Here is an 11,606-nt window from a genome sequence, read left to right on the forward strand (position 1 = left end):
TGTAGATACGAAAGTGTTTGTTGCCTTTATTGATTGGGTCATTCTCTGCGTTTGTCACGGAGGCCGATGTCTCTCATCTGCGTCGCTCGGGCCAGACTCGAGGCTTCCTCTGTGTTTACTGTAAGGACAGGAAGATGCAGCCTTGCCTTTCGCCACCCCTCCCCACAACATCCTGGGATCATCTGGAAACTTCTCCCAACGAGGAGGCCTTTCCACGATCCCCGTGGAACTCGGTGACCGCTGGAGAAGGAATCAAACAATGTTCTTTCAATCAGTTATTTTAAAACCTCCGTTAGATATTTGGCCCTCATTTTCAGTCGTAGTAAAGTGTTAGGAAATATAAAAGACTGCAAAAGAATTTAAACCTTTTCACATTTTATCACGTTACAACCACAGGCCTTACCTTGAGGTTTCGTGTAATGAGATAGAGCAGGACAAATGACTGAAATGTAATAAAAATGATTTTGTGGCATGTATTTACAACGAGTCCCCTTTACTCTGACCCCCTACGAATAAAGTCAAAAGAAACCAGTTGATGTTAGAAACAACCTACTTGTGTGTAGTTTGATCAAACGTAGCTGTCCTGTGATGGTTTCAGAGGTTTGTAAGTCAACATTAATGAATGAACAGAATCATGTGGGGTGTTTTTCAGAAAAGCAGACGAGAGGCCGATGGTTGTTCTGGAGGAGCTTCAGAGATCCGTGACTCAAGTAGCATAATTTTGTGGCCCAGTTATTGGTTTTGCTTCCCTCAGATCGGTCTTTTTATTGAAAGAGTGGCAAGAAGAAAGCTGTTTTTGAGAGACAGTCAGTCTCAGGACAGTCTCAAGTCATTTAGGGGACACAAGGACAAGTTGAAAGTGAACTGGTCAGATGAGTCCCAAAATTGTTTGTTTTAGTCTTCGTCCAAGACATGAGTGTCAAAAAACTAAGACAGGAATTTAACTGGAGCACACCATCTCCTTTAGACTTTAGATCTAAATCCAGTTGAGAATCTGTAGTAAGGTTTTTATCTGAAGCCATTTTTCTTCGGCTCCACCACTTTCTGTTGATCTGTCACAAAAACAAAATAAAATACAATGAAGTCTGTAAAAAAAAAAAAAGTCCAAAGTATTTTAATACTATCGCAAGGTGTTGCACATGACCAAACCAAACTGGAGAAAAGGAGATTTAGTTCAAAAATGGAGCCTTGTGTGTCTCAGGAAACTAGAGATAGCGCTGTGAGAAACTCTGACCTTTAATCTGCCATTAATTTCAGCTTCCTCGTGTGATTGCAGATGTCTCACCCCTGGGACACAATGTTTGCTCTCTCGTCTGTCATTATCGGAGTCATTTTATGAGGCTCCCATCTATTGTCTCAAGGTGGATAAAAATAATAAGTTGGCAATCTGGCCGCAGGGCGTTCCAGTGATGAGGTCTTGGGGGGGTTACTGGGTGTCAGATGGGGTCAGGCCGGCTCCCCGAACACAGGAAGGCAACACTGTAAGTCACGGTCAGGGTATCGAGGCGGGACACTTGTGCTCCTTCTTAGGTCCTCTCACCTTCAACTCGGTCTATTAATAAATTACTCCAGTGGGTGGGATGAGCAAGGAAAAGCAAGGGCATGTACGCTCAAATGATATGTCTCTTCAGGATGTATCTCAAAGATGATAATGCAAAGCTAGTGGGGAACCTTTGGGTTTATTGGGCGCAGTTTTGCAGTTTCAGGAGTTTAAGTTGTTTAAATTCTTACAATTGTAACTCTCTTGTGTCCAGTAAACACGGCAAAGGGGAACAGCTTTTAAAAGTGGATTTATTTTACATGTCTAGGTGTTGATGATAGATTTGCACGTTGAGCCATTTCACTGGATCAGTACACCGCCACCTACTGGGAAGGCAGAGAAAGTTTACAGAAACTTTTCATGGCACCCACAACATTTTCCAAGTAAATTGTAACATTCATCAATAATTAAGGACTTGCATAATTGATTAAATTTAAAGTGCTGATTCTACGTTTTGCAATTAATTATCTGCCCATTAAAGTGAATGTCATGCCTCACTGTCAGTAGTTCACTGAATTTTAAACCACTGCTCAAATTAAATTGTTCTGAAAGGAATTTTAGAAACAGTGAAAACAATCTCAGAAAAAAACATATTTCATCAATAATTTACAGATTTTTTTTCATAAAAAATAAACAAAAAATTTTTGCAGATATTTTTTATAATGGGAATGTATTTTATCTTATAATTGAGAAGCAGCATTCAGGTTCTACTCACCACAAATCTGGAAGAAACTTCCAGAAAAGACCCCACCTGTTCAGAGTCGCTTTTGAAATAAATGAAACATTAATCAACATTCGGATGTGTAACAATGGCACTTGACAAAATGCAATACTTCAACTGTTCACTGTGTGTTCTTTGTATTTTTGTGTTTTTGTGATGTACAGCACTTTGAACTGCCTTGTTGCTGAAATGTGCAATGCAGATAAACTTGAGAAATAATGCTGAAATATAAAAGAAAATGTATATTCTAAGTTTCCTAACTGCAGAGAAGTTAGTGGACTGGACTTCATTGAGCCTTAGAAAAGGAGCTGCAGTCCATTTCTGGTGACTCTCAGCAAATTATTAAAAGTGATTTGCTTCACAAACCTCTCAAGGCACTTTTTCCTTCTACTCAACTTTCCATTAATCTGTCAACAGCCAGCGTGTTAATATATGAGCTTTTATGGCTTATCCTCCTTGTGAAGAATCTCTACTACTTCCTACTGGATAATTAATTTGCGTGCTATTTTATTCTCCTTTATGTTTTATTTTTCTCTTAACGGTTGTGTTAATGTGAAGCACCTTGTGGTCTTATCCTGTGAAAGACGCTAACATAAATAAAGTTTACCGTACCTTACCTAACTGTCAATTCAACAGTCTCCCCATAATGTTTTTTTTTTCTGAACAAGATGTTGAAAATGAAAAGTTGTTCTCAGTCAAATTACCTGCTAAAATAAATAAAAATCAAATAAATAAATGCGCAATGTCATATAATTTCTGTTGAGAAAAAAATATTTTTTATTGATCTTATATAATGTTCAGAGAAAAAAAGGTTCGCCTTTTCATTACAAAAGTAAATGTCTACACTTCTCTGTAATCTATATTATAAATAACAATGTTTTAATTTGTACGCGCAATTAGTGAACTAAGCTAACTTTTGAAAGATATCCAAATTAAAACGCGCAGCTGAACATATACTTGAAAATCACCGACTTTAAAATTCCCGACTGAAATCGCAAATCCCTAGCGAGGCTATCATAACTCATCCATGAAAGGGTTAACCCTCCTGAGACGGTAATTGACGTGGACGGGGTTAGGGTCATTGTGTTAACATCATATGTTCTTTGTATGGCTGAATTGGAGGCGTGTGCTGTGGCGCGCAGAGGAAGGGAGGGCAATCTTGTCCGGATGCTAATAAGACCCAATGGCTGGCGCAAGGTGGACAGGAGCGCTGAGAGCAGAAGGGGGTGGACGAAGGAGAGAGAAGATCTCAAAAGACGCGAGAAATTAGGACGCAAAAAGAGGATGACAGAACCAGAGGAGGGATTTGTAGTCTGGGGAAGCGTCGGACTTTAGGTGTGTGCGCCTCCTAAAGGGGAGCTGGAGAGGAGAGGAGCGGTAAGTGAGCAGAAAACCCTTCAAAACACCTGCGTCCAGACAGGCACCTGTGGAGGAATCGAGAGTGGCACAGGAACGAGGCGCCTCTACTGAGAAACGTCTTCAGAAACCCTCACGCTGCATCACTTTAAATACCTGATGTCAAACTTTGTAAATGCTTCGACCAATCAGAACACTTTTTGGGACTGTTAAAAGCAATATCCACTTTGTAGTTTAACTTCTAATCTCTCTGGTTTTTTTTTTTGTTGTTTTTTTTAACAATAACAATCCAAATACCTCAAATGTGCACACTTTAAGTTTATTTTAAAATATCAGCACCAGTTATCCATGATTGGGTATGGACCAAGATCTGACCCTCATTCAGTTGCTGTCACACACCTGGAACCGGGCTGTCATCCTGAGCCTCTGAGCTCCAACCCTCCCCAATGAAGCAGTTCTGGTGGGCCCGCCTGGCACCGCTCGGCCTGCTCGCTGCTTGTACCTGCCTAGGCGTGGTCCGGGGATGCGGACCCGGTCCTGGGTACGGCACGCGTTCCAGGCCCAGGAAGCTCACACCTATGCGTTACAAGCAGTTCTTCCCCAACTTCTCTGAGAACACCCTGGGGGCCAGTGGCAGGGCCGAGGGCAAGATCTCGCGCAACTCCGAGCGCTTCAACCAGCTGGTGTGCAACTACAACCCAGACATTGTCTTCAAGGATGAGGAGAACACGAGCGCAGATCGGGTCATGACTAAGGTGAGGTTGGTGTGTTGTGGATTTACATTTATCACTTGATCTCAGTTGGGTTACACTTCCAATCCAGGAAAATGAACAGAGTGTGGGCCGACGAATGGATGTTTCTTGTCTTTGTACTATCAATTAATAGAGATGCACTGATCAGGCTTCACCTGGTTGATATCTGAGTGTCTTTAAATCAGATATTTGGATTTAACTATAAAGTTTTTATAGTCAAATCTGATTTTGGCTGATTTTAACATTTCTGGTGCCAGTGTCCTTTTATTTACCGCAATCTGACAGAGAATGGGCACAGAGACATGGAGAAGACATTCAGGAAAGGCCTGGAGGTCGGGAATCGAACCCCAGATTACTTTGCACGTGGATTCCCTTCTTATATGGGGCTTCTGCATTGCCATTAAACAAAGCCCCACAACACTGATTTTTAGACGTTGTTATTTCAAGGAATATAACGCATGTGCTGCTTGCTCTTTGAGGTGAATTTGAATGAAAAATAAATTGAAAGAGAATGTGTTTCATCGTCTTTAAAAACGAGAGCAGAACATAAAAATAATGAATTACAAGATTATCTATAATCATTGAAGAATTCTCCCTAAACTTTATCAATTCAAAAACAAAGAAAAAAGTCAAATCTGTGGGGGTTTTTTATTTACCAAAAAAGGTGGAAGTCTTTAATTTTGATTCAATCACTCAAAATCTGATTCTATTTAGTATTTGATCAACCGCTCGCCAATCAAGGACAAATTAGTCAATTTTTCCATGTGTGGACAATTGATCAGTGTGTTGCTGTCGATTTAAAAAAAAAAAATGTTGTATTTAAACACTGGCTGGGATTTGTAGCTTATATACTTTCTGCCATGTTTGTGTTACGTTCAGCTCAAATCAAAGCACGTCACTCAATGTTTGCTAAAACTCTGTGCAATCTATAAAAGATGGAGGAGGTAGTACAATCAGGACATAATGCTGTGCACCAGCTCCTCCACAGAAACTCCTTTTTAATCTTTTGCCAAAGATGTTGACACTGAAAACTAAATATTTAAGTTGCAGATTTTGTTCCCTAAATAGAACAAAAATCCATTGGTGTGCCAGTAAGTTCTTGCTTTTGTATTTGCTTACTAGGGATAGAACCCCAAATGTGTTGATCTTTGAAAAAAAAAAAAAAAGAACAATTGCGGGCACTGAAAAAAAACGCATCGTCAGCCGAACTCTTTCTGCAGCTCTATCCACCTTATGGAGGATTTTAGTAAATGTTTGGGAAGTAGGTCTGTGTTGCTTCGTCCTCCCAGTGTGATTGTACGTGATGAAAATCTTTAATTGTATGTGCATACCCTCTGTGTACCCAATCAGAATGTGTGCATATGACCCCCCCTACACGTGAAAGACGCTCTTTGTGCGTCACTTCGAGAACTCCGAAGAGGTCGCCTATACTAAAATTCCCGCCTGCTGAAGTAATGGCACCGTCGGAAAAGCGACTATTGTGGTTGTGACAATGAAACGCCTCTCTTCAATGGCATTGCGAGAAATGTACCCAGTTTGTTTTCTGCCCCTCACTCTTTCTCACTCTGTCACATTCCCAAGTTCAAGCCCATACATTCTTCCCCTCTGGCCTCCTCGTTCGCCTCAACCTCGACCCTCCTCTTCATTGCTTTCTTCTCACCGAGCTCCTGATCTTGCTCTCATCCTTTTATTTTTTGCTTTTCATCATTTTGCTGCACAAATATATTTTAAAATTACTTGAAAAGGCCACAAGATGACTAAAGTGATCACGCACTGAAGAAATGGTGAGTGTATCATCTCAGATGCTGCTGCTGTCATCATCTTTTTGTTCCACTTCCCTCCCCACCCCCCCAACTCTCTATTTTGCGACAATGCTGACACAGTCTGCAACATTATGGCCCATGGGGGTGTTAAGAGTCACTGTGCACACATTTGATCAAATGTCTCAGGGGTGAAAGTGTCTAACTCGAGCCTGGAACAATCTGGAAAGGCAGAGAATGGCCTTGATTATTCTGCCACCCTGTTGAAAAGACCAAAGAATGTGCTAAACTGGCTACAGTAGGTTGCAGTCTGATTGTTTGCACAAAGCTGAGATGGCCTTTAGCAGAGCAAGGGAGGAACTGTATTTTATCGGTCTCTATACTTAGGTGTAGATTTGGATACATGGCTCTGGTAACTGTAGCAGTTCCTTTACTGTTTAAGGAAGCTTGCAAACGTCTGCTGCTTGAACAGGAGTTCGGCTTGGACGCCATAGAAGGCACATTCAAATTTGTAAATCGAGATGCAAGACGTCCGAGAGCTCTCTGCGAGAGATGTTTCTAACTGAAAATGGAAATATTAATGTTCAAATGTCTAGAAACAAAATATTTCACACAAAGGTAAAGATGGCGCAGTCCATCGATAAGAGATTGGAATCGGCAAGTTTCCCCTTGCTCTTTTTCATTAAATGCATCATAGCTAGAAACTCCCTCTAGGTTTGCTTGATTAAAAATCTCAGCCAACAGCATGTACTTTTAGTCCCTTTTTAGTTTAGTAAAAATGGGGTGTGTGCCTATATAAATGCAGACGATCTTTAACCTTCTTGTCAGGAAAAATACTAATTTCTATGAGCCAGTAAGGGCCTGATCAGTGCATCTTGAGTTTAAAACTACAACCTCCAACCAAGAACATCACGATGCACCAAATGAAAGCCCATGCAAACGACTAAATATTACAGGGCGTGAATGCATGGAGCTTTAAAAGTTGCAGACCACCAAAGAGTACATTCAAGCAGTCCTTGCAAGTTTGATTTCCTCTGTGATTCGATATTTTGTGCAGTTCTAGTTTTTAAAAACATGGGAACTTAACCAAAATCACATCAATTCTTTAAGACGTTTAGTCTAAGATGTTTTTAAAGAGAAATATATAGTTCTTAAGATATGTCATGACATATAATAGGCAGTTCTGGCATTCTGCCCGTTAAACTAATGCAGTGTTGGAGCATGTGCTTGCTAATGTAAAACTATAAAAAGCTCATATTGTCCTCTACACCAGCGGTCCCCAACTACGTACCTCAAACCCACTGACCTCGTAAAGGTCAGTGGGTTTGAGGTACGTGTTTAGATATGTTCCTGCTCTAATACACTTCACTCAAAAGCCTGCATTTCTCCTCAGCATACTGGTTACCAATCCATTAATTTAAACAAGGAAGTGTCTAGAACATGAACAGTTGCTTGTGGCTCTGTACCTGCCTGCATTTCCCCTGTTCTTAAACCTTCCACCTGTGTGTTTTATTCTCCTGCAGCGATGTAAGGACTGTTTGAACAGGTTGGCCATTGCCGTGATGAACCAGTGGCCAGGGGTGCACCTGCGCGTGACAGAGGCCTGGGATGAAGACGGCCACCACCCTCAGGGCTCTCTCCACTACGAAGGCCGGGCCGTGGATATAACCACAGACGACAGAGAAACAAAGAAGTACGGCATCCTGGCCCAGCTGGCTGTAGAAGCAGGATTTGACTGGGTCCATTATGAGTCCAGGTATCACATCCACTGTTCGGTCAAAGCAGGTAAGTTTGATTTTTTTATTTTTATTTTTTTACTTACAAGTGCATCTCAGTGAATTAGAATATTATGAAAAGTTTATTTCAGAAATTCACTTCAAAAAGTAAATTTCATTACTTTCAGTATTTATTTCTGTTTATTTTGTCAATTGTGACTTACTAAACTGCATTCAGCCGTCGGTTGTGGCTCCCTCGCATTAATTTCTGTATATTTGTAGCATATATCAAAGGATTCTACCTGCCACTCTGCTGGGACGTCTCTTAGTCAATATTGCTCTAATGGAGGCCGTAAACTCATGAAGAGCACAACCCATGTGTGACTTTATGCGGCCGAAGCAGGTTCGCATCCTGGCCAGTTGACCTTTGCCGAATGTCTTTTCCTCTCTCGCAACTCACTTTCATGTCCAATCACTGTCAAAGAAAGGCCACTAGAGATGAGAAAATATAAATGTATAAAAAAAATCTCTCAGAATTGTATTTGTGTCCACACACTTTTTCCTTTCACCAAGCTTTCCATTTATATGCTTGAAAACAGCGCTATGAACAGACGGCTTCTTTAGCAATGAGTTTTAGCATCTTTCTTCCCTGTGGAGGATGTCAATGACTCCTTAATCGTGGACAGTCTTTCATCCTAATGTTCTTAGAAACAACATTTTGGGAGATTGATATTATTTTTTATGACACATTAACTGAAGTTTACAGAAATAAATGTTTGAATTGCAGAACTTTGTGTAAAATGCATTTACAATAGTCTTAGTTTTTGATTTAAAAAGCTTGAAACAAACTTTTCATTAATCTAATTTACAGAGTCGCCACTTCTGTGTGAGGGATAAAATGTATCACCTTTGAAATATTTTTTGAATGCTAAGGACAGTAAGGAACATTTTCTGATTCATTCTCTCTGCAGATAAATCTGAAGCAGTGGAGAGGGGTGGCTGTTTCCCAGGCTGGGCCCGGGTGACGGTTTCTGGAGGGAGGCAGAAGACTCTGTCATCACTGGCCTCTGACGACCGGATCCTGGCTCTGTCTGGGACAGGCCAGGTCGTGTACAGCCAAGTCCTCTTGTTTCTGCACCGGGACCAGGAAAGCCGGTCTGTCTTTCTGTCTCTGGAGGCGGACGGTGGCAACCGACTGGTCGTGACTCCACATCATTTAGTCTTTTTAGACCCCGACTGCGGATGTGATGCTAATGAGTATCGGGCTGTGTTCGCGAGCAGAGCCAGAGTCGGGGACTGTGTTCTCATCGGCACACCGGGGGGTCAAACGGAAACATCCCGAATCGTATCCGTCTCTCTTACTGAAAGTGTGGGAGTGTTTGCGCCCCTCACTGAAGCTGGAACTTTGTTTGTTGACGGTGTGCTTGTGTCCAGCTACGCGCTGCTGGAGGACCACGACCTTGCACACTGGGCATTTGGACCTTTACGGCTTCTCCGTTCCCTGAACCGCTTGTTTTGGGGGGAAGACGTAAAAGGGCAGCAAAAAGCTGGCATTAAGAGTGCAACACAGTTTGGCGCAACAGAAAAAGTAAGTATTCACAAGCAAGACAATCTCAGCGAACCTCTTAGAGTGAAAGATCAAGAGCAGTGCTCCTTGAAGACATCAGAAATACACTGGTATGCTAGACTACTCTACAGATTTGCATGCATCTTCTTAGACTCCGACATTTTCCATGCTTAAAAGTTGAAATATACTGCAGGCCACACCTGAAGCTGCTGTTTGTTTTCCTTCAGATAAGAAGGAAGTGAGAATCTGGAATTGCTGGTTGGCTTTTTACACTACTGTCTGTATGCTAATCTACTGTCGATGCATAACATGAGAAGTCTGTAAGATATGTTGAATAATGAAATTATTGGTCAGAAGAGATTAAAACCAAATATTACTGTACATCAGTCAGTATTTGTACAGTTATTTCTTTTTGCATTAAAAAGAAAAATATGATGGGATAGGAATGAATTCCCTGTACAACAGAATCTTTATTTTTGTACTTCATGAATCATAATATATAGAGGTTGCATTTTATTATTGCTATAATAATTCTACAACTTGTATTGTAAGCACTGACTTGGCATCGTATCACCAAACGAATAAAAATGTAATTCCATAAATGCAATATTTGTGTTTTTTTTTTGCTTCTGCACATATTACAGTGATTTCTCTTTGACTTGCTAAGCAAAATGTGGCTAGAGGATTAAGGTTCATGCAAGGTAAATAAACTAACAAAAAGCCCAACTGTGCCACTCCTTGACTTTATTGCCTTGAGATTATTGGAGTAAAGGGTTTCCTCAGTGTGATTTGCAACAATTCCGGTTTGAATTATGCCAGTTTTATGACTTTTGAGTTACTGTTCTTTTACAATTATACACTATATTTGTTTGGAGGACAGCAAGTGACTAAATCATGTGGATTAAATATTTTTAGCTGTCGCAGAGTAGATAAGAAATGAAACAATTTACACTTTTTCTTCAGCAAATGTCCTTAACTTGGAAAGTATGAGGGTGGAACGTGCTCCGCTGTGCAACCCGCCAGGAAATATGAAAACCTTTTATTTTGACTATGAAATGTAATTTCATGCTTTTGTGTTCATTATGAATTCTGATCTTAATAATTTTGTAATTACTCCCATTTTACATTTACAAAAGCATATTTTGTATGCATTTTTTTTCTTTTTGTTTCTAACATTTGAAAAGGTTTTGGGGATTTTTGGTCCTAAATATACACCTAAGGATAAACTGTGCCCCCTGGGATGCACATTAAACACTTGATCCAAAATCTTTTATTACTAAGACGCATGCTTTAAATGTAAACAGAAATTTAAAAGGTAATGGACTTGTGTTAATAAAATGAGGATGAGGTTATACACCCCCTTGTGGAGGAATTGTGTATTGTCACCTGGATCGCATAAAGTGGTTTCTCAAACATAAAAGAACAACGTTTTTTTCATAATACTAAATTAATTTACTACAAAAACACATTAATATATATACATAGCATGTACCGTGTTATTCCCTAAAGCTATACATCAGATGCATGCATTAGGCATTCTGTAGGACGTTACCAGAACCCAGTGACCTCAATAATAAAATATTAAGAGGATAAACAAAACTCAGCTATATGAAAGAGGCTTTTTAGGACTTTTTTTTTTGTTTTTTTGTTATTTCTTTCTTTTTTTTATTGAGTGACCTTTAAATTTTAAGTGTAAAAAATAATAAAATTAGAAACATTCAACTAAAGACAAAAAATGGATTGTGCTTGAAAGGCTCATATTCCATTGTAAACATCTGTGGAGGTATTCCAGGGGATTATCCTTGAAGCGCAGGAGCCAGATGGGAAAGCATTGGCTTCATCGCCTGGCCAATAGGAACAGCTTGGCGTTTTAATACCACCCTCTGTTCAGATCTGTTGACCAATCAGTGACCCTGCTCTAACCAGTCTCAGCCCCCTCCAAAATCTGATCTAATTGTCTTAAAGCTGAATGGGGAGTTAAGTAATCCTGTCACTGGAACCAGTAATGCCTTATTTTCCAAATGAAAACATGTTCACCTCGCATTCAGGCGAAGAGAAACTCAAACATTAGCTGACCAAACAGAACCAGAGGAAAACTGCTGGTGCAAATCTCCAACAATAATATCTGTATGTGGGACGGCTCTCTGAAAGAGTCACAGGTGGCACATCCGGGGTTCATGAATGTAGGGGAAATT

The 11,606-nt window shown here is 40.4% G+C and overlaps 1 protein-coding gene across 1 annotated transcript; it reads left to right on the plus strand.

The window, feature by feature from the left end:
* Positions 1 to 3,358: 3,358 nt before the first annotated feature.
* Positions 3,359 to 10,018, plus strand: dhh (desert hedgehog signaling molecule). Its single transcript, XM_008413675.2, has 3 exons — positions 3,359 to 4,372; positions 7,653 to 7,914; positions 8,816 to 10,018. Exons 1-3 carry the CDS (start codon positions 4,064 to 4,066, stop codon positions 9,583 to 9,585), a joined length of 1,341 nt encoding a protein of 446 aa, XP_008411897.1. The 5' UTR covers positions 3,359 to 4,063; the 3' UTR covers positions 9,586 to 10,018.
* Positions 10,019 to 11,606: the final 1,588 nt, after the last annotated feature.

This window comes from Poecilia reticulata, linkage group LG7 (genome assembly GCF_000633615.1).
Source record: "Poecilia reticulata strain Guanapo linkage group LG7, Guppy_female_1.0+MT, whole genome shotgun sequence".
NCBI lineage: Eukaryota > Metazoa > Chordata > Actinopteri > Cyprinodontiformes > Poeciliidae > Poecilia > Poecilia reticulata.

What these genes read in the sequence shown, in the direction of transcription:
- dhh (XM_008413675.2), top strand. Translation starts at nt 4,064, where the DNA reads ATGAAGCAGTTCTGGTGGGCCCGCCTGGCACCGCTCGGCCTGCTCGCT. An exon ending in CAGATCGGGTCATGACTAAG is followed by an intron (nt 4,373 to 7,652) that starts GTGAGGTTGGTG and finishes ATTCTCCTGCAG; the next exon opens with CGATGTAAGGACTGTTTGAA. An exon ending in CCACTGTTCGGTCAAAGCAG is followed by an intron (nt 7,915 to 8,815) that starts GTAAGTTTGATT and finishes TTCTCTCTGCAG; the next exon opens with ATAAATCTGAAGCAGTGGAG.